This window comes from Ursus maritimus, unplaced genomic scaffold (assembly GCF_017311325.1).
Source record: "Ursus maritimus isolate PB19 unplaced genomic scaffold, ASM1731132v1 scaffold_3, whole genome shotgun sequence".
NCBI lineage: Eukaryota > Metazoa > Chordata > Mammalia > Carnivora > Ursidae > Ursus > Ursus maritimus.
In genome coordinates this window covers 13,998,268-14,020,750 of record NW_024425563.1, presented here as the reverse complement: position 1 = coordinate 14,020,750, position 22,483 = coordinate 13,998,268, and the positions used below count along the sequence as shown (strand labels likewise).

The window sequence follows — 22,483 nt, the reverse complement described above, 5'->3', positions numbered from 1 at the left end:
TCAAAACAGAAGTAATACAATTTTAATTTCAATATTTTAAAATACAGAAATTGGAAAGTAAGAATACTAAATACAACTTTAAACAAGTCACTTGTCCTCCCCTATAATAACCAATGTAAGCTACTTAAAGACTTACAAATTTAAAAGAGAAACAAAATAAATACTGTACACTTTCCCTGCCTGCAGGCAAAAGATGGGAAATACTGTTATGAACTTAAAAAAAAAATGCTCTTAAAGCTTCAGCATCCCATTTCCCAGCCACACCCCACTCTGTTGTCACACCGTGTGCTTCTGTATTCAAAGGACACACATGTGCACACATACTGACTGCCTATACAAACAGACAAGACACTACTCTGCAGACACCCCAAACAAGAAAGGGTAACAGACACCTTGGACCATGGGCATAAAAATCAGTTAAGGAAAGTCAGTCAGGCTAGCAAAACATTACTACAAAACTAGTAAATACCATAGCCAACAACTGTCCCCTTTTCAAATTTCACAGATTTAAAACCCCTAAAACCAATACTACCCCCGCATCGCCACCCTCTACACCCCCATCCCCACCCCCAAAAAAACCTGCTGAAGCACTGGCAAAGTTAGACATTTCACAGTAAATGTGAAAATTCATATTATATAATCTCTTAAAATGAACCTTTTCACCCTCTTTCCTGTTATGGCTTAATTTATATTAAAAGTAGAAAAGTCTTTTCGGAAGGAAATACAGTCTGCAAAGATGCATATGTGTTTCCTGATCAGTGCTATTTCATATCTAACAACTGCATGACTTGCTTTTGCAGTCAGAAGCTGTTTTTGAAAAATTGAGGTTATAGCTTTTGATTCAGTCTAACCATAAATGTAAGGCCCTTAGTTTGGTTTAGGTTTCTTTTGCAAGATAAAATAACCTTGGGGTTCACTTATCAAGTTACACCTCAGGTCCCTGACTATAATGTGGAAGTTTATATGTATGCTTTGTAAAAATAAAAGGTTACTTATGAATCTTAGAGGGAAGAAATGATTCTAGGCAAGGAATCAACTCCTCATTATATATCACACTTAATGCTGGTAACTGTTACCAACCAAAATCGACCAAAGAAATACAAGAGTATGTCTGGGTTACTTTATTCCTGCAAAATATTATATATTCCAGCACTTATGATCATTGTTTTGGTGAAAAATCTTGGGGGAAAAAGAGCTGACATTTTGAAAAGGAAATGGCCAAAATAAAACTGGGTGGAGGCAAGGTTTATCTTTATGATTAAGTTCCCTTTAGGACTGCTTTCTGAAATAAAGAAAAGTGAATTCAGAATGTCACAGGTCTTGCATAGGTAAACTACTTGGAGGTCAAGGGCTACGTGGTAGCCAGGGTTTATTAGTGAAATAGTGCAGAGCGGATAAACTTGGAAGAATCACTGAATACAGTTTCAAAAAGGTTTTAACAAAAAATTTAATTTTGCACTTATTAAGACAAAGCTTTAGGACACTAGCAAGGGCACCAAGGGTGAGTGTGAGAGTCTAAGGGGTAGAATGCAGGCAAGTGAGTATTATATTCCCTACCCATTACAAAGGGAAAAAATACCGTAAAAGAATAAAACCACAGTCACGATAAGCTAATTGCTTTGGAAATAGGCATTTGTCTTCTTAACGAGCTTACTTTAAAATTTGTTTATGTGAGGCTATCAAATATTTAATGATGTTCACTGAAAAACAAAGTAAAAGGGTTTTTAGTAAGGCTACAGTATTAAAATTCCATTACATTCCTCAGCAATGTAGTAAGTCCATTATTTGCACCCCTTTCTTTCCACCTGCCTCACAGCGTGTGACCATTCACCGCACTGGATGAGCAGAGCGTGTACAACGTCACACGACAGGGCCGGTCTGAGGAAGCAGGGTACCTGAGCTCTAGGGTCCACTGTGACCCCAGGCGGGTCACCGCGCTCCTGGCTTTCATCTGTCTCCTTTGTTTGCCGAAAACATTCTTTTCCTAAGCTCATGATTTGAAGCTCAACCTTCTCAAGACTGCTTTAGATAAAGGCCCAGGACATCTGAAAATGGCCCATGATTTTTAGCTTCTCTTTTTGGAGGGAGCAATTAGCTTAATATTTACTGGGGGAAAATGAGCTTTTGAAAAATTTCCAGATTTACATTATTAAGTCCTCATTTCTTAATATGAAATTGCAAAATGCTTTACATACTGCAACAGTTACTTCTGGCAGTAGTCGAGTGGGCTGTACAATTATGCATCCACTCTTCGGGGAGTAGCCCTAGCGCTACAGAGAGCATCTCTTGAAAAGGGCAGAACGAACCTTCACCTTCGAAGATGTCAAGTCTCCTTTCCACCGTTACAGGGCTTTCTCCCTCTACCCAGCAAGCTGCTGGTAGCCAACCCTGAGCTGTCTTTGTTGGTTCCCACCTTCTGACCACCTTCTATTTTTTCCCTAGCTCCTTGGGTAGTTGCTCCATCATTTTAATTCCATGACTCACCTTACCTTTACCTAGTGCCTGGAGAGTAGGTAGAATCTGTGCAGCAGTACTGTCCTAATTCCTCTTCAAGCAAAACCTAAAACCATCCTGGAATTCCTTTAAATCATCTTGATGCTTACTTGGGGATAAACGTTTTCACTCTTATCCATAAACTATCTCCCTTCTTTCCACCCCCCCCCAACACTTCAAGCATGGACTCTGATTTTAATTCAACACCTTGTTAGAGAGTCTTCAGATGTTTTAGGTAGCATGCTCTGGGCAGATGCTTGATATGAAACAAATTTTGAGTAACAGTTTTCATTTAAGAAAGCATATAAATGTGCACTGTCCTTTGTAACTTAAATAATGATAAATTCTCTGCAAGTATAAAGTGTTAGTAATTAAGGAACGCTTTTCTATGTTTTTCTTAACCACATTTTTATCCAAACTTACAAATGAAAAAATCAAGACTCAGAAAGAGTAAGTGACCTATTTACAGTCACACAGCTGATACATAAATGACAGAACTTGGACAAAAACCCGGGTTCGTGCTCCCTTCCATGCCATATACCACGCCCCTCTATTACCAACATTAAACTATTGACTTTTGAAATGTTTCTTAAATTTTAAAAATTAAAAAAAAATTGACTTCCACTTCTACAGTTGTACATTTCAGTTGAAACTAATAAAGTTATGCTATTTTTCTTAATACACGGGCCCTCTTTTGCTTCAAGTTTGCTTAGAAATGAAAATAATACTGCTTATTTCTTGGAGAAGATACCTTCAAGAGCAGAGACCACAGCATCAGCTTTATATTCCCCCACAGTACTAAGCAGCGCTGGGCACACAGTCCTCTGCAAATACGTGCTGCCGTCATACGAGTCAATACAGTAGAGCTCATTTGAAAGGCAAAAGTCAGGATTATTAAAAAATAGATCAGATTTCAAGCTAAGTATTTAAGTCGTGACAACGATGGTCTTGTTTTCTCTGAGTTTCTATGATTTCAGTTGGAATTTTTAATTATGCTTAAAAATTAACTGATGCTTACGAGATTCAGTGTATTTCTAGGATGCTGAACTACTATAAACCGCCAGCTTTGGACTTTTTACATCATCAATCATTTCTGGAAAGCATATTATATGACATTATAAGTTACAGTACAGGGGATCCCAGGTTAACAGAAGTCACTTATTTGAATCAATACAGAAAATCATTATCTATTACTACTACTAAAATAGCGTATGTTAAGTTGCAACTGTTTTACCTATTTATCTGCACATAACTAGCTAAATGCCACCACTGTTGTCTCCTTGTCTAAGCTGCAGCACCTGTGTGGGAGAAGGGTTTATAAAGGAGACTGAGGAAAACATGGAAGGCTGTCTATTACAGCTGCATCCAGATCCTGGCTGCAGTCACCTCCAAGTCCAGCCACTTCCGTGAGATAAAGGGATGCATCACGGTCAGTAAGTTTAGAAGAAATTTGACTAGGCCACTCACTGGGCTAGTAGGCTGAATTTTCACCAGTTTGGAAAAAGATACAGGAATTGTTTCAGTGGTCAGATTATCTTACTGAAAGTTTTTTTTAACTTAGCCAGTTCATGGGCTAAACCTGCCAAAAATGAATCCACAGTACCTTCACTTAATACTTACATACTGGCTACTTAAAATTAGGTTTATTGGCCTAAGTACACAGGGCAGATACTGGTCACCATTTTAATTCATAAAAATAAATTGATTTTAATTTTTATAGCTAAAGAAAAGAAGTCAGGTACTTAAAAATACTTAGAGCTATGAAAAATGTAAAGAAAACAAAAGAACCCAGATCATGATGTAGCTGGAAGAAGGAATTATAATTCTGATTTCTTAAACCAAAACAAAATCATGTGAACTCTAACGCTAAAACGGTGTCTACAAAAAACCCAAACCATCACAATAATATATTGGGAGGTAGGAAAATCAGTCAAACCCCAACTTTTGACATCCTGAGATCCAATGACCAAGCAAATGACTGATTATACCCATCTCTTAACCAGTTTTGGCATAGTGTAGACAGAGTTTAAGTAGGCCCTTCACAGACATTTAGTATTCCCATAAAAATTATTTTTCCTGACACCTAGATAAGACCCAGAATTTGGTCCAGTCACTTGGACCAAAAAGGTTAATCCATAAGATATCTTGTATTTATTCCATGAGATATTGGAATGGAGACAGAATAAGAAATATTTCTCTTTGAAAATACACATTTGAATGCAACCATGAAAGATGATGGCATAATTTTTTTTTCTTAGCGCTTCAAGTGATACTTAATACAGAAGGGAAAGTCCTGCTACCTTGCTGAGTAAAAAAGAGACAAATCCATAATATGGCCATATTACTTCTCCATAAAAATAAATTTAATCCTATTTGCCTCTATTTTCTTTGTAGAATTTTGTAAAATGTTCTTTTGTCAAATTTGGGAATATCTTCACCCCAGCCCCAGAAATCACTTATTTTTATGCCATGGGGAGGAAAAGGGTAAATATAAGCTATTACAAGCAACTGAAACCTGGCATTTAGTAAGAACTGTGCATATAGGAGAGAAATGATTCCTTAAAGCTCAACCAGATACTTAATCTCAATATGCACTGGTTAAGTTAGGACAGATGGAAGAAACTTAAAGAAGTACCCATTTTACTCCAAATCCGTATCTTAAGTAATTCTTTAGAAGGTTAAGAAATAAGAAACTAAACACACATACACCCAAAAGATCTACTCCAACATGCTTGCTTCTACACAACTTAATATAGTATAGTCCTATTATATTACGGCTTATTATGCAGATTTGAATATACTAAGTCAAACCACATCTCATTATTTTCCAACAAGTTAGGTACACAGAATAAAAGCATCATAAAATACAACCTCTGTGGCAGGTGCTCGCCCTGCCCTCCAACACCAGCAGTATGAAGAAGGCCCTCTGGAGTTACAAATGTATTTGAAAAACTATAAACATGACAATTTAACCAAACTTATAATCCTTTTCCCACAAGTAGGAAAAAGATATTAAAGCTGTTCTCTTTGGGACCCAGATATCCTCAGCAAAAATGAAAATGCGAGAAGCCTATTTTTACAGAATTAGAAGAAAACTGCAATGTCAAACGAAATGAGAAATGTGGGATCTTTTATGTAATTCTTACACATTGGCTGTGAAAGTGTTTCCCTGCAAAGAGAAGAGTCTTGTTGCGTCGTCACAAAATGATGGGGAGTGCAGAGGGAAGGTGGGATATACGGTGATCAACCTGGATAACAGTATGCACCTTGGATGTTAGCAAAAGCGAAGCTAATAGCTTATAAAAAACACATGAAATATATAAAATAAAATGATTTTCATATACATCTTAATTTAAAATAATTAATGCATCAAATCCCTGTTTAAGACTTTAACCTGAATATCAAATTTAAGAGTCCAGACTAGTTACTGTTACTGTGGCTCTTCCCCACACGTAACATACACACTATCAAAAATAATTTAAAAACTTTCACATTCTTAAATCTAAATTAGTGAGATATTTCTCCAGAAATCTTCCAAATAAATAGCTTTAAAAAAGAAAGAATTTAAAAGCTGTTAACTTTAAAAAAAAAATCTGTTAAATAAATTATTGATAATTCTTTACCCTACCACTGAAAATAAATCAAGACACTACCAACAACAAAATGAAATTCAAGCCCTGACAAGAGACCTGTTCCAGTTCAAGGTCTCTTTTTAAGGTTCTACCCTCCTTCTTCCTCTCCCCCACCAGGTCCCAAGCGGTTATTGCTGAGTGGGTGTGGCACAGTGAAAATGCAGCATCGGGTTCATTTTGTTCTTCAGGCAGTGTTCTCTACTGTACATGCAAACTGCTTCGGGCGGGGGCGCGGCGGCAGCTCCAGGCTCCCGCACCCCCCCCCAAACTAGTCTGTCTCCAAAGGAAAGAGGGGCCGCAACAGCAGCCCCGTCACACAAAGAATCGGGCATGGCCATTTCTGTTCAACTTCAGGATCTTCCCAAGACGTTGTTTGGCTGTTGCCATTCCTTTTTTTGGACGTTTACCTATAAGACAGCAACAACAGTGTAAATAATAGTGAAATCCATTCGTGACCAACAGCACCTGCAAGACTTAAAGGAAGAGCTGTACGGCAAGCAAGCCTTTCAGGTGGCCAAAGCGGCAAAGTCGCACTCCTGGAATTCTGTTTCAAACCTCCCAGCTCATTCCGTGAGAGATAAAGGCCAACCTCCTTCACGTGACTTACCAGGCCGACCCACAGTCTGATCCCAGCCTCTCTCTCTTGAGCAGGAGCCCTGACCGAGAGTATCTCGCGTCAAACTGTGCCTCGGCCACAAAACTGACTGCAGCTTCATAAATCGCCCACGGACTGTCTCTCACCTGGCTACCGTGGGCCATACTATCTCCCTGACCTTCAGGGCGGTCTACCCTGTCACCTCCCCAACCCAGCAGGGCTAAGCCCTTACCATCCTGGTCGGGACCTACCTCCTCCTCCTCCTCCAGAAAGCCACTCCCAATCCTCAGGACTGACCTAGGTGGCCTTCTCTGTTCCCACAGTGACCTGTGCATACTGCCATCCCTGCGCCGTCCAGAGCGCATCAGGCTGGGAGCAGCTTGAGGGCAGAGACTGAACTGCCGCCGTCGCCGTCATACACGGTCAAAAATACCCTCAGCCTACAGACGTGTGAAAGTTACCTTTTGTTGCCTGGTTGCTGACAGGTGGTGGATTTGATGCAGGTCTCTTGGTGGGGTGAAGGGGCACTGAAAAGGAAGTTTCACCAACTGGCCTTTCTGGGCTTATGCTGCCATTATTTATCTGGCACGCCCCCGAAATCAAGCTTGAATTCTGCGTATACTTCCCATTTTGAGGGCCTGAGCCACTGCTGTCCACAGAATTCCTACTTTGTATCTTCTGACTGATTTCTGATGAACCCTCCTTTTTGATGCATTTCTGGCCTCTGCTTAGATCCTAAAAAAGGAAGGAAATAAGGCTGGATTTTTAGAGTTCCTTTAAGATAAGTGAGGTATTTAACCTCTCTATGCAATAGCAAGTCAAGAGAGAAAAGAAATAGACTACTGAACTTTGGTTTTCTTAACATGTAGCAGCCATAGACGACCACCCCTTCAGGATGGTCGTGTCATTCCAAAACCCGACAGCACGAAAGGATTCAAGCATTGAAGTTTTGCATCATAACTTAAGTCCAGAAGAAAACATTTTTGCTTGTGTGTGTGTGTGTATATATATATATACTTTACATATATGTAAATTTGTATATTTATATATAACTATATATAATATCTAACATATATTGTTTATTATAATATGGCATTCTCCACATGTCATGACATGCCACAGAAGGAACACGTGACTGGGACGTGTGGGCCTACCATTTCCTCAGCATGTCACAGCTCCCGTGTTATCTCTCACGGTGTAATCCACTATCTTTTTTAGAATCTAACTTCTGTTAAGGTTCATCTCCACTGTATTTAAATTGCTTGCTAAAAAAAGCACCTAGGTGCTGAGCCCTAGGCCTGGTTTTTCTCTGACAATTCTTCCTTCAGTCCCTTTAAGAGATCACCGAAGGAACCATCAGGAAAAAACAAACAATGCTACTGATGGGTAGGTCTTGAAACCAATGGAAAGGGTCATGGCCAGAATTTTAAAAAAAAAAGGAAAATACAAACTTAAAAAGAGCATGCTGAAGATGTGATGTTTCATGAAACTAGCATATGTGTGTGTGTGATGTAAAATAAATCCCGGATTCTGTAATGGTCAAACAAGTTTTAAAAACAACACTAGAGGCAAAAGAAATCTGATTTTCTCTAAGGTGATCTTGCTAATTATCTGTCCTCTACTTCTCTATTTTCAAAGACAGTTATAAAAACAACAGCTAGATTTAAATAATAGCTTACTTTTCTTAAAAAGATTTTATTTCTAAGTAATCTCTACACCCAACATGGGGCTCAAACTTACAACCCTGAGATCAAGAGTTGCGTGCTCTACCAACTGAGCCAGCCAGGCACCCCGATAATAGCTTACTTTTAATACTGAATCCTGTAATGCTAGTAAGTTATAAATGTTATGACCAGTGAGAGACTATAAAATCATATAATGAATAAATGAATTACTAATATTAAAGGATTCCTTCCTTGACCTTTGATTCTGGAGCATATTCTTCTATTAAAAGAACTTGTACTTACAAAATCTTGCCTTAAAAAAATAACTTGGCTCTTTTTCTTACTGTAAAATTTGTAAGTATTTAGAAAACGTAGATAAACCAAATGAAGAAAATGAAAACCACCCACAAGGGGTGCCTGAGTGGCTCAGTTGGTTAAGCGTCCGTCTCTTGATCGTGGCTCCATCTCAGGGTCGTGAGTTCACGCCCCGCACTGGAGCCTACATCCCAGCATGAAGCCTACCTAAAACACCTGAGTCCACTACTCAGAGTACGCTTGGGGAAGAAGAAGTTAGGGGACTCTACTATGCAGCATGGTAATTTTGATCCTTTGGCTGGCATCTTCCAAAGTTTGTAGGAGGATGTCATATTGCTTTCTTGTTTGGTGCTACTGGTAAAGCTGTGGCTTTCCAAAAAGCTCTTTGGGGTTCATCTTGTTTGGTATAAGCATTAATACACTGAGATCCCAAGGCTTCAAGAGTCTTCTCTTAGAGCAAGGGCTCTTAATCAGGATTCAATGGACGGTCTGGTGTAAGGGGTGGGGCACAAACCATAAGAAAATGCTACGGAGAAATCAGTATTCATGATGAACATTTTTCTGGTAAGACAGTTGATAACTGTCATCAAATTCTTAAAGAAATTTACTGTCTAAAAATGTTCAAGAAACAATGTCAAAGATTAAAAAGAGATCCTTGTGGTACTTTCTTTTTTTTTCCTTCCCTTCTAGTCAGACATAACCTAGAAGTGTTGGCTGCCAGGAGTTTTTAACTTTCCTTGAATAAACTATTCTTTTCCAGATCACAGTCTATCCGTGAGCCTTGCGTTAGTTGTTACATCAGAATTCCTAAAAACGGATAGCTGTTCAAAGGTGCATTTAATTGTAAATTATTTTTTAGCTTTCCAGATCTAATGGTTATTTACCGGTTGCAGTAAAAAAATAGAAAGCAAAAACAGAGTTAATGATGATCCTAAATCTTCTTTTGATGTTTCAAGCCTTGCATATACCTGAAGATGAAATCTGGACGTTGTATCAAACTGTTTAATCCAGGAAGAACTCCTCAAGTCTTGATCTTCGGTCTTGACATGGTACCCTAAACAGAAGTTTTAATTAAATTATCTCCACACAAACTTGATCGTAACTAGCAAAATTAACCTAATGTTTAAAACTAAAAGTACATTTAGGTCGACGTTTTATTAAAACACGAATATGTTAACTTATTATTTACTCATATACTTTTCACCACACTGCTTTCCCTCTCAAAAACAAAAGAGCACCAGCTCACAATCTAACATTTAATTCTTTCAAGTCTCTCAGAGACTGTCTTTATATGACAGGTTTTGTGCCAGATGCTGGAAGATCCAGAGTCAAATTCTATGGCCATCTGTTGTAGACGGAAAAGCCAAATGCAATATACTCTCTCTAAAACTGGTATATTTTTCCATATAGAATAAAGGCATATGTTTGCCTGAATTCTGTGGTATTTTCATAGAAGCCTTCTTTTCAAGTGAGGACCAAAGAAATCACAGGGAGAGAGAATGGTGTGGACAGACAAACCCAGACCTGAATTTGAGTTTTTCCATTACCGATGCATCTTTAGGCAAGTTATTTAACCTCTCTAAACCTTGGTTTCCTCTTACACAGTAAGTCAAGATTTTGAGATCAGACAGTCCTGGATTCCAATTCCAACACCACTGGAAAATAATAGCTAAGTAAGTACGGGCAAGTTCAATTAGCTTCATTAAGTCTCCTTGCCTCTACCTGTAAAAGTCTTATTACATACACCAAAAATGTGGTTTCAAGAATTAAGTGAAATGGAAGTCAGGTTGCCGGTATACAATTCACACAACTAGACCAGAATGAACACAATTTCTACAGCAGGCATTTGGTTTTAATGTGGTACCATCTTCTCTCCCATCCTCCTCAGACTTTCGGGCAACAAAATTTCTCCCAAAGGCACAGAGAACAAAACGCTACATGGCCGTCATTGGTACTGTCCCTGATTCTTCTCTTTCCAATACTTCTTTTTCAAGTAGGAGAGAGAATGTCCTCAACCAGAAACAGATCAAAACTTGTTTTCCCTCCCACAAAAGGAAAGAGGATTGATGGTTCAAGCCTAGTGGACCATGTAAGACATCTCAACACTCCTTCCATTCCGAAAAGCTTATGAAAGGGAATAAGTACTAAGTTTCTTGCAATAGCAGTGGTAGGATTACGCCAATGAACACAATTCTCTAGCCATTAATTCACATTTTGAGTTCTTATAACCCGCATCTTATATTTGTCAACATTATGTATTTTTTGGGCAACACGCTTAACACCATTTCCAACTACAGATGTGCAATTAACAGTTATTCATAATGTCTAACCTCAACTACGATTACAGAGCTCTGAAGCTGGGGGTCCTATGTTACTTTTTAGAGTCTGATCATTTACGTTTCTTACCACATTCCACTGGTTTATCACAGCGATACACCTGTCTAGCCTCCTGGTTACTGCTGTGGCAGCTGCCGGGATCCTGGAGAGAGTCTCTTTCGCCATTGCACTCTGTGCTTTGTATCTGCCTCTGTAAACATGTGGAGTAGTGCAACCCTGCCATAGACAACATGCCCTGAATAGCTTCTTCCTCTGTGCTCGTCGAGGTAGGACATTCCCTAAAGAGAAGGTAAGCAAAAGGACAAGAGCTTATTTCTTCTTTTGATATCTACGGTAAAATTTAAAATTAAAAAATGTTTTCATATAGTTTTTACATCACAATGTAATAAGACTACTAACCATCAGTAAGCCTACCTTTTAATTGGAATTTCACTTCTAGATGACTTCTGGCCCTTCTGAAGGAAGTTCCTCATCACAGTAGAGTCCTCCTTGAAGTTTGATGTTATTTCTTGTTTTTTTTCATCACCTGAACTTTCAGACTCTTCAGTGGTAAAATTATTTTTCTGAGATAATAAATAATTAAATGGAAGCAAATCTACGTAAGAAATCTGAGTAAGTCTCTACTAACCAAAAACATCGTATCAGTCTAGGCAAAGTTAGAATCTTAATTATCATGGAATTATTTCTGCATTTCCTATGACAGAGTTAAAATCTCTAGTAATTATAGTATGTAATTCCCTAGTAAAAAACATACAGTACAGGTTTTCTTTAAAGTAAAATGAAATATGAGAAATGTAAGAACAGTATCTCCATCTTCCCTCTCTAAAACCAGACAAAAGCTATGTTAATCAAATGTAAACAGTCAATGACAGGGTGCGTGTGTGCATGTGTGTGTGTGTGATTACCATTACAGGGAAGACCTTGTGCCACAAAGGTCATGGAGACAGGCTTTGGGAAAAGCTGTAGTTTATATTCCCCGCAGGTGAAGGAAAGGAGGTATCTTCTTTCCATCAAATAAAGCACAAGTCACAGGGGTTCAGGCCTACCAGTGCAGTACAGTCAGGTCCAGAGTCTTCTGAATCAGAAATATCAGAATATTCTGATGATCGATTCCTGAGTTCTGATTTCACACTTGTAAAAAACCCTGCGAAGAGAAAGGAAGAGAGAAAAAGAGAAAGTCAGTGGAAGCTTAGGAACAGGGTAGTACCTTATGTCGGACTGGCTTCCGTGCAGGTCTCGACTTCTCCAGCTCCGTCCATTTCCACTGCTTTCATCTTCTTCGTTCCTTTCTTCCCCCAAAGACTTTCTCCCAAATTGACCAAGATACAGATTGCATTGTACTCTTAAAACGTTCGTGGCATTTACTGAACATGATGATACATTCCTCATTTGCGTGGAAATTTTTTATTTCTTTCCAGAAAAAAACCTCCAACACTAAAATTGGCTACAAGATGCTCTTCACTTTCCCTCTTGCATTTTTTCTCTCAACAGAAAACAAAAAAATAACTCTCCTAAACCTCAGAAGCACTCAAGTAGATGGTGAAATCCACAAGCTTCAAAACCAGGCTTTACCACTGCCCTTCTCTCCCACGTGGCACTGCCAAGTAACAAGTGTTTGCTAACTCCACTGACTGGCTGCCTTTCCCCTGGCACGTGACACATGCAGAGTCACCAACGACAGAGGTATTCAACACAGATGAAATGTTAATTTTTCTTGTCAAATTATCAAAGTATTTAACCACTTTTTAAAACAGAAGGGTATAAGAAGGCCCTGAAGAATGCTAAGAAATTAAGACTTCTCTCAAAGAAGAAGGATCTCAAGGAGAAGGAGGTGTTCCTATTTGTCACACTGATGATAACCAATCAGTTAGCAAGCAGAGGTCTTCCTGTCAACAGGCAATCAAACAGAACAATACACGATTACTAATAGCTTCAGATAGCTAATTATAGATGTCTCCTAATTCTGAAAACCATATACATGTTAGCTAAAATTATATATGAAACTGTATGAAACTTCTGACTATTTTATTTGGAATAGAGGCCCATAAAATGCACAAGCTTTCATGTGACTCTTGTAAAAACTGTCATCTGACAAGGGTGTCACTGACCAGCACATACCCTCGTCACTAAAAAGACCTTCCTTGGGCACGACACCTCAGCTGGCATTCACGTTCACATTTTCCTGATGGATAAACTACTCAGAAATACTGCAGATGTTTCAAAAGAGTATTAGGGACATGACAATTTTCAATCCTACTACAAACTTAAGAACTTTAAAATTAGCAAGTGACTTTACATATTATCACATAGGTATAAGCAGACCTTTCAAAAGACCATTAAAACAAACATACTGTTAAGTGGTTTTTGAGACTCTTCATTCTCCATCCCCTCTATTCCCGAACTCTCTTCCAACTTCATTTTTGCCTTTTTTGTCCTTCTCTTGTCCTCCTCATTTTCACTATCTGCTGTATAAAGACTTGGATCTGCAAAGGGTTGTCTCTCATCCCTGCACATAGAGGGGAAAATAATCAAGTCACAAAACAGTGCAACATCACAGCCAAGTTCTATACCGTCCCCCTTAATCTCCAGTTGGAGTGCAGAACTGAGACACTTTCCCCACATCGGAGTCAGATGTGCACGGGTGGGGAGCAGGGATTAAATGAACAGGGGAATCAGTGAAAACTCATCTGTATGACACTTTTATCTGCTTTACGTACTTAATTATCCTTCCATTTGTCAGCAGTAATCGTAGATCATTATCTCTTGCCCTCCATTCAGGTACTGTGGAAGACGGCTGGAGATGTTTGTTAAATTTTCCATTCAGTTTAGAGCTCAAGATGTCCTTAAAAATATAAAAACAGAACTTAACTTACCATCTGCCCTCAGATATACCTGCCTGACTAAAGAAACCTGGTAGAGCGCCACCTCCCGCCACAGCCCTGCCTCCCAAACTGTGCACGGTGTGCGGCTCTGACGCTAAGTGGGTCCTAAAACCAAAGCATGACTATGGTTCATCTTTCTGTACGGCCATTAACAATAAAGCAGAATGTAAACTTTACATCAAGTAAATTCAAAGACATCTGACTCTTGCAGAAAGCTGAAAAGCTGGAGGAGCAGCGCCTTAATGTCCTGGAATTCTCTTTTCCTTGTTCCTTCCCACTGAAGCACTAGCTGCTGGGTCCTTCCCGGTCATCCTACCCTTGACCTAAGCCCTCGTTCTTCACACGAGGCACTGTCAGCAACTCCTAGATCACCAACTGCTAGCCCTGGGGACAAAGGCCACTGTGTGACATAAAAGCACAACAACAGCTGGTTTTTAAAAAAGAGTATTTCCTTTTTGTGGAAATTTTTTTCCTTAATAATAAATAGAACCTTCCATAAGCTAAATCTTCTCCCAGATGGCTATGGGTTAAAGAGGTTCAGAACAACAAAAGCTTAAAACAATATCAATACAATTATTTAAATGTAAAACCTTTAAGTTACCATTTCTATAGAATTTCTTCAAATATTTTAATTCAGAAATAATTCCATCTTATTCATTTTAAATTATTCCTGTCCTTTACTTAAGATGTGAAATGATGGATGATATGTCTTATCACAAACTCACTACCATGTTTTAAAAAGGCCCCGCCCCTCTCCCCTTTGTCCATTAAGCCAGCATTTCCCAAATTTGAATGTGTTTATTCTAACAGTTTCCCAGTCCAATAGGTGCCCATGCTAGTATTGCTGGGAGAGGAACAGGCTTTCTGCACCTGCTCTCCCCTCTGTTTCCTCAAAGCTTTGTATCCACTTGACTTCTTCCAGTATCCGTCAGCTCAAACGCCGCCACCCGCGAGGCCCTCTGACGGCCACGGCTAATGTAGCTGACCACAGCCCAGCCCCCTTACTCTCTCTCCCTCTACTGTTTCAGCTTCCTTCATAGTACTTATTATCGGAAATTATTTTAGTGTATGTCTTGTTTCCCATTCTTCCAACCTGAGCTAGAATGGAAGCTACACATTGGCAGAGACTTAAGTTTCGCTCACTCTGGTAACTTCCCCAGGGCCTAGAAGAGCACAGGGTTATTTAGTAAACACTCAAGATATATGTCCGCAAAGAAAATGAGATCTACTCAGCCTACTACACTGACGCCTAGAAAGCTGAAGCGTGTTCCCTGTCACGGACGTCAGTACTGTTGGCCCCTACAATGCTAAGCAGAGATTAGCAAACAAACATCACCAGACGATTCTTTTTATCATTCCTTTAAAGAACTTTCAAGAACAACCAAGTCTCTTTCTATAACCATGAAACATCATACTTGCCTCTTCCCATGGACACATCTCTAACCTCCTGAGGACCTCCCTTGTATGGAGCTCTAGGATGTCTAGGTTAGAAGGAGTTCGGACATTATGATCTCGAAGTTTTCTCATCTTTCGTCGGGAATGGTATGGGGAAGTTGCTTCATTTGAGGATCGTGAAACTGGACACACAGTAGGAATTCCCTGAGATTTAACTGGTTTGCCATTTTCCTCCTTTAAAAATTAAATTCAGAGTGTTTTTATTACAAGGGCACATATATACCTGACTCAATAATGGGCTGTAAAAATATTTTAACAAACAAAAACTATTCATATAAATAACAAAGACCAAATAGTAACACTCGTAAGATTCAACATAAGCTTTGCTGAGACCTTTATTCCCCTCTCTCCCCCACATAATATACTGTGAACATGTTTCTTTGATTTTAAATATCATTTTAAAAGCTGGGTAGTATTCCACTGTATAGATACAGCATAACTTATTAACCCAATACTTACTAGTAATTATAGGCTGCTTCCAGTTCTTTCCTATGATGAACATTCTTTCACATATATATTTGCATGAATCAGTAATTGCTTTTTAAATCAAAGTCACCAATCTGTGTAGTTTTAAAAATTAATTCTATAAATGTATCATGAAAAGCAGCGGTATACTCTTCCCCATCCCTGATTCCCATTCTCCAGAGGCAGCCACTTGCAAGTTTCCTTTCATTATAGTGACATAGACATAATTTTATGGCACATATGAGGTAACATGTAACTTACCATTTTAACATTTTTAAGTGTACAGTTCAGTGGCATTAAGGACGTTTCACACTGATACGCAACCGCACACCACCATCCACCTCCAGAGCTTTTTCATCTTCCCAAACTTAAACTCTGTGCCCATTACACAGTAACTCCCATTCCTCCTTACCACCAGCCCCTGGCAACCTTCCACTTTCTCTCTCTATGAATAGGACTCTTCTAGGAAGTTCATGTAAGTGGAATCACACAATAGTTGCACCTTTGTGACTGGCTTATTTCACTTAATGTAATATCGTAAAGGTTCATCCATGTTGTAGCATGGGTCAGAGTTTGCTTCTTTTTGCAGGCTGAATAATACTCCATTGTATGTCTATTATGTATATACCACTTCTTGTTCATTCGTTCCTCCATCACGGACAATTAGGCTGTTTCTACCTTTTGGCTGCTGTAAATGCTACTGCTACGGACACATGAGAAAATCCTGCTTTCAATCCTTTTGGGTCTATACTCAGCACCTGCAACTCCTATAGCTGTTTTTGTTGGTGGTGGTAAATTTGCCTCCAAATTTCTTTCTTTTTTTTTTTTTATTAAAGATTTTTATTTATTTATCCAACAGAGATAGAGACAGCCAGCGAGAGAGGGAACACAAGCAGGGGGAGTGGGAGAGGAAGAAGCAGGCTCATAGCAGAGGAGCCTGATGTGGGGCTCGATCCCAGAACACCGGGATCACACCCTGAGCCGAAGGCAGACGCTTAACTGCTGTGCCACCCAGGCGCCCCCTGCCTCCAAATTTCTAGTATGTTTAAACTGTTATTTCTTGGTTTTCCAGCTTTATTATTTTTTTTAAGATTTTATTTTTAAGTAATCTCTATATCCAACGTGGGGCTCAAAACCACAACCCTGAGATCAGGAGTCACAGGCTCTACTGACTGAGCCAGCCAGGCCCCCTTTCAGCTGTAGACGTCACCGAACTCCTACTACACAAGATGAAGTTTCAGTCCTCGCACACTGCTCCTAAATGTACACATACTTCCTGTTCCTTCAGTAAACTGAACTCGGTAAAAATTATTTACAACCCAGTGCCACGTAATATATTATTACATTTCCTTTCTTTTACATCTTGTCTCAACTCTACAGCTGCTTTGTTTTCTATGTATCTATCACCAGTTGATCCCAAAATTCTTCACTGGGAGAATGCAAACATTCAAACACATTAGGTAATCTATCAATTTTCTATTTTTCTTTGGAGGCATTCCTCCTAGGCAGGAACGCCAGCTAAAGTACAAGACGCCCAGCTAAATCTGAATTTCAGATAAACAAGAATTATGGAGCCCTTCATCCTCCTGATCCAACCTGGAATGGCTGTTCTACGGGCCTGCACAGGTCATCAGAAACCTTTCCTGCCCCACTTGCACTCCACCACTTAAAACTGCACCCCTCCCCCATCGCTGGCTGTCACTCCGTATCTTTTCCCCCTTCTATATTTTTCTCCATAGCATTTGTCAATTCCTGATACATTAAAATATTTATGGCTAGCCTCTTCCTACTCCGCTCCATGAGGGCAGGGCCTCTATTTTCTTCAGTGCTCTCTGCCCATCTGGGTATTCCAAATTTGTTGGAAGAATTCCAGAGCTCCTTTTTTGGCTTATTTCCCCTCTTTTGGAACAGCACCCCTTCTAAGAGTTTCTTGAGAAGGGATTCATGGGAGGTAAATTTTTTAAGATCTTGCCTCTTTGACACCTTTTTTAAAGATTTCGTTTATTTATTTGAGAGAGAGAGAGCACAAGCAGGGGGAGCAGAGGCAGAGCGAGAAGCAGGCTCCCTGCTGAGCAAGGAGCCCGCTGTGTGGCTTGATCCCAGGATATACTCTCTTACACGTATTCTAAAATGTAACCACTACGTGGCACAGGTCTCTTCTCACTCACTGTACTGAGCATTCTGTAGGCATTATGTGCCCTTCAATTCTAAAACATTTTCTTTGTTTATTCCTCTGATTATCTTCTCCTTGTTTTCTATGTTCTCTTTCTGGACTTCCTATTATTTTGATGGTGACTATGTAAAATGACCTTCAAATTTTTCCATCCTATTTTAGTCTTTTTTTTTTTTAAACTTTGTGAGAGATTTTCCCAACGTTATTTTCCAATGATCTTACTAAATTTTTTAAGACAGAACGGAGTTTTCTTGTTTTTATTAAGATTTTATTTATTTGTCAGGGAGAGAAAGAGCACAAGCTGGGGGCAGAGGAGCAGAGGCAGAGGGAGAAGCAGGCTCCCCGCTGAACTAAGAGCCTGATGTGGGGCTCGATCCCAGCACCCCGGGATCATGACCTGAGCCGAAAGCAGATGCTAAACCGACTGAGCCACACAGCCTTCCCTATATTTTGTTTCTATTATATTTCTAGTTTCCAAGAACCCCTTTTCTTTCTTCTCTGAATGTTCCTTTGTTATAGCTGCCTCTTCTTTTTTCATGGAGACAATATTTATGTACTTTTTTCTCTCAAGGATATCAATTATATTTGGGTTTTGAGCTAAAGAACTTATTTCCTTCAAATACTTTTTTTTCTTTTTCTCCTTTATTTTTGGTCTTTGTCTTCAAAACTCTTCTTGGCTCTCCATGCATTTTAAAAGAGAAAGTATTAAAAAGCTAATTGGTTTCAAGAAATGGTGGTAAGAGAACTAGATAAACGTATGGGAGGAAAATAGTGCCTTAAATTTACCTTATGCTACACACAAAGATTCAAGATTAGCCATGCACCCAAATGTAAAGGCTTCCAAGGGCGGGGGAGTATCTTCAACCCTTGGGGTGGGCAAAGAATTCTTAAGAGAGGACACTAAAAAATACCAACTATAAATAAGAAAACAAATTTATAGATTGGACTTCTTCAAAATTAAAAACTTCTGCTCGTAAAAAGACACCATTAAGATAAAGAAAAGATAAGCCACAGGCTGTGGGTGAATATTCACATGAATGCGTGCATGCCAAATGACAAAGAACTTGTGTCTAAGATATATAGTGAACACCTACAAATCAATAAAAACAACATAATTTCTTAAATGGACGAAAACTTCAAACAGATACCTCATAAGAAAAGATATACAAATAACCAACACACAAAAGGTGCTCAACATCATTAGTCTTTAAGAAAATGCAAATTAACACCACACTGAAATCATATTTCATACTCGCTACAAAAGTAAAAATTAAAGAGATGGAAAACACTGAACACTTGCAAGAATACAGAACAATGACAACTCCTACACACTGATGGTGACAGTGGCACAACCATTCTGGAAAACTGTGTGGCAGATTCTTATAAAGTGGAAATTCACTTAGGACTTGCTAACTCTACTCCCAGGTACTAATTACCCCCCAAAAATGAAAACATGTATTTTCCACAAAAAGACATACAAGGCTGTTTATAAGTTTTATTCATACCGGCCACATCTGTATATGACCCAAATATCCATCAACAGAAGGAGGGAAAACAAATCACGGTATATTCATTCAATGGAATACCACTCAGCAACAAAAAAAGAACTACTGGCAGATGCAGCAACATGGATGAATCTCAAAATCATTCTGTTGAAAGAAGCCAGACACAAAAATAGGATACACTGTATGATTGCCTTTATTTGAAATTCAAAAACAGACAAACCAACCTGCAACGAGAGCCACACAGGTTTGAATGGTGGTAGTTTATGGCAGTCTGACTGACCAGAAAGGGGAGAAAGGACTTTCTGGGGGTGACAAAAATGATTTATAGGCCTCAATGGCAATATTCGTTACACAGGCATCTGAGTTTCTGTCAAAACTCATGATCTGTGCATTTCATTGCATGTAAAAAGAAAAAAGCTAACTGGGAGCTCTGTGTGAGCAGGGCTTTGTCAACTGGTGGGTTTCACTGCAGGAAGCTGCCTGGGTGGAAACCTCCATTGGAAGGTTCCAAATGGTCACTCTCAGTGGATCATCTTCTTGGCCTGGGAGGTATAGGCCAGGGTGCCAGTGTTTGGAAAGTCAAGTGGAAAAAGAATCATTCACTATGTAGACTATCACTCAATCCTCTTGTTTTCAGTATGGTACCCATGTCCCTCAGCTGGGTTCAGTGTCCCAAAGTCCAGTCTCAAGTTCAATCTCTCAAACAACTAAACCTCTAGAGTTTTCAGCATGTGTTAAGATAGGGATTTGGAGATCAATTTGTTTCTTAAACAGACCTATAATCAATCCTGTTCTCAAGCCCACCTCCACTCTTACATTCAGAGGGTCCAAGCATCCCTAATTCCTGGCTTTTTGTTGGTTCTCCTGTACAAGTAAGACCTGCCTCTGGGCTTCTCCCTCTGCCCACACAGATTTTGGCTCTCTCTAGCCTGCTAAATCTGTGATCACTTGTATATTTGCTTTCCAGCTTCCAAAACTGCGCTAGAGTTCATCTCTATTATTCTCTTTGTCTTCAGGAATACCTTTTTTATTCTTTTTTTTTTTTAAGATTGTATTTATTTATTTGATACAGAAAGAGAGAGCAAGCACAAGCAGGGGGAACAGCAGACAGAGAGAGAGAGAGAAGCAGACTCCCTACTGAGCAAGGAGCCCGACGTGGGGCTCAATCCCAGGACCCTGGGATCATGATCTGAGCCAAAGGCAGACGCTTAACCGACTGAGCCACCCAGACGCCCCAAGGAATATCTTTTTTATTCTTTTACTACCATTTTAGTTCCAACAGGTGAGAGCAGGAAGCAGGTATGGTCCATCTACCAAGTTTAATTAGAATCCTCTTATTCATTTTATTAAAGGGAAAATGCTCAATTAAGGGATATGCCATTTAGAAAGCACAAACTAATTTATATTTCCTAACCAGGAGGACAAGAATATAGAATGTTATCTCTGTCCATTAGATAAATGATCATATGAAATCATAAATTATTTGGCAAAATGTGGCTGATACTTTTTCACACACTGAGAACATTTTTCATATCTTTATTGGATTGGCATTTCTATTTCTTCTTTAGTGAAATACCTGTTTATTTTCTTTGCACATTTTTCTACAGCCATTTTGCTTCCTTTGGACTCTCAACCCTCCAATTAAAAAAACAACAACAACACATTGTTGGCTACTTTTGCCCAATTATTCTTGCAGGTATAACTCAGCATTTTAAATGTGTAATGTTAATTTAGAATTGACGTACTCTAGAAATGACATTTATTCAACTACTGTTTCACTTCCCTTAGTAAAGATTTATAGTTTTTTTCATACAGACCCACACCTTTCTTATTGAGTTTACTCTTAGTTTTGGTTGTGATATTGAGATTTATATATTTATACATCTACATATATGTTTAAGATTATATATGTGACTTTTGATTTAAAAATCTACTTATATGCAATCACTACTACTCTTTAAAAATAGAAAATATTTTTCTGCCATATCTGAATAAACTGAAAATTATATGAAATATTCTATCCAAGGATATTAAACACAGCATTTCATTATTTCTTAGATATATACCTCCTCCACTCCCCAAACACAGCCCTAATCTGTTAAATTACCAGTTAGCCTCCATTCCTCCACTTAATTTCCTTTCAGTTCAAGCTAGACACTAACAGAACCACCTTCCTGAAGAATTATTTTAATTAAAATCTCCTTTAATACCCAGAATAGTTCCTAACTAATCAATTAAAACACCTAATCTCAGATTTGATGGGCTTTTATCAAGGGGTATTTACGTAACCAAGTTGTTCTAATACTTCAGTCAAGGGGGTCTCCTTGCCTCACTCCCAGCGTGAGGCATCCCAGGTTCCAAACCAGCTTCACCTGGCTCTACTCGCCCCACCTTACATTTTCTCTCTTCCTCTAATTCCTTAACACATATTCATCTCTGCACAGCAGAAATGAATGGGATCTGAAGTTTTGTGTATGCTGTATTTCTTATTCTTGGAGTAAGCTGAAGAAACTGAAGTAACTGGTAACTGCTTCCTCATTACTTCATTAGGATACAATACTCTCAATTTCTCTGTAGGACTCTGGAAGCCTGAAAACCTGAGATTCCTTTCCAAGATGCAGCTCATTCTATTTCAAAGACTATAAGGGCTTTTGAATGTTTGTAATGTGATGGCAGATCCATTTGCTTCTCAAAGCAGACAGTAACCAGGCATTTAGATGATAGTTTCTACTCTTACCTCTATTGCTCGAATGACTTTTGAAAGTTCTTTAATAAGATGTCCGGGTCTGACATTGTCTGGGATCTCAAAGGCATGTTCAGATACAAGCTATATTTGGATTAACAAAGATAAGACAACCAAAGTTATTCACACTATAATAGATAAAAACTATTTACTAAACAAATTTTGGATTCTCTAGATTTTATAGACATAGCAAAATACTCGTAAGCCAGGTCTCAGAGCTCATG

At 38.9% G+C, this 22,483-nt stretch overlaps 1 protein-coding gene across 2 annotated transcripts in view; it reads right to left on the bottom strand.

Moving 5' to 3' along the window:
• The window catches only part of KDM7A (lysine demethylase 7A), an 84,277-nt gene continuing 61,794 nt past the window's right edge, over window positions 1-22,483 (bottom strand). The window contains exons 11-20 of one of the 2 annotated variants that reach the window (XM_040643941.1): window positions 22,254-22,343; window positions 15,338-15,547; window positions 13,754-13,878; window positions 13,388-13,542; window positions 12,083-12,180; window positions 11,451-11,599; window positions 11,106-11,314; window positions 9,584-9,753; window positions 7,182-7,455; window positions 1-6,532 (exon numbers count right to left, since the gene is read on the bottom strand). In XM_040643941.1, the coding sequence (XP_040499875.1) occupies window positions 6,438-6,532; window positions 7,182-7,455; window positions 9,584-9,753; window positions 11,106-11,314; window positions 11,451-11,599; window positions 12,083-12,180; window positions 13,388-13,542; window positions 13,754-13,878; window positions 15,338-15,547; window positions 22,254-22,343 (1,575 nt within the window). In that variant the 3' untranslated portion in view covers window positions 1-6,437. The remainder of the gene's footprint in view (window positions 6,533-7,181; window positions 7,456-9,583; window positions 9,754-11,105; window positions 11,315-11,450; window positions 11,600-12,082; window positions 12,181-13,387; window positions 13,543-13,753; window positions 13,879-15,337; window positions 15,548-22,253; window positions 22,344-22,483) is intronic. The other variant, XM_040643942.1, reaches the window with a different exon arrangement.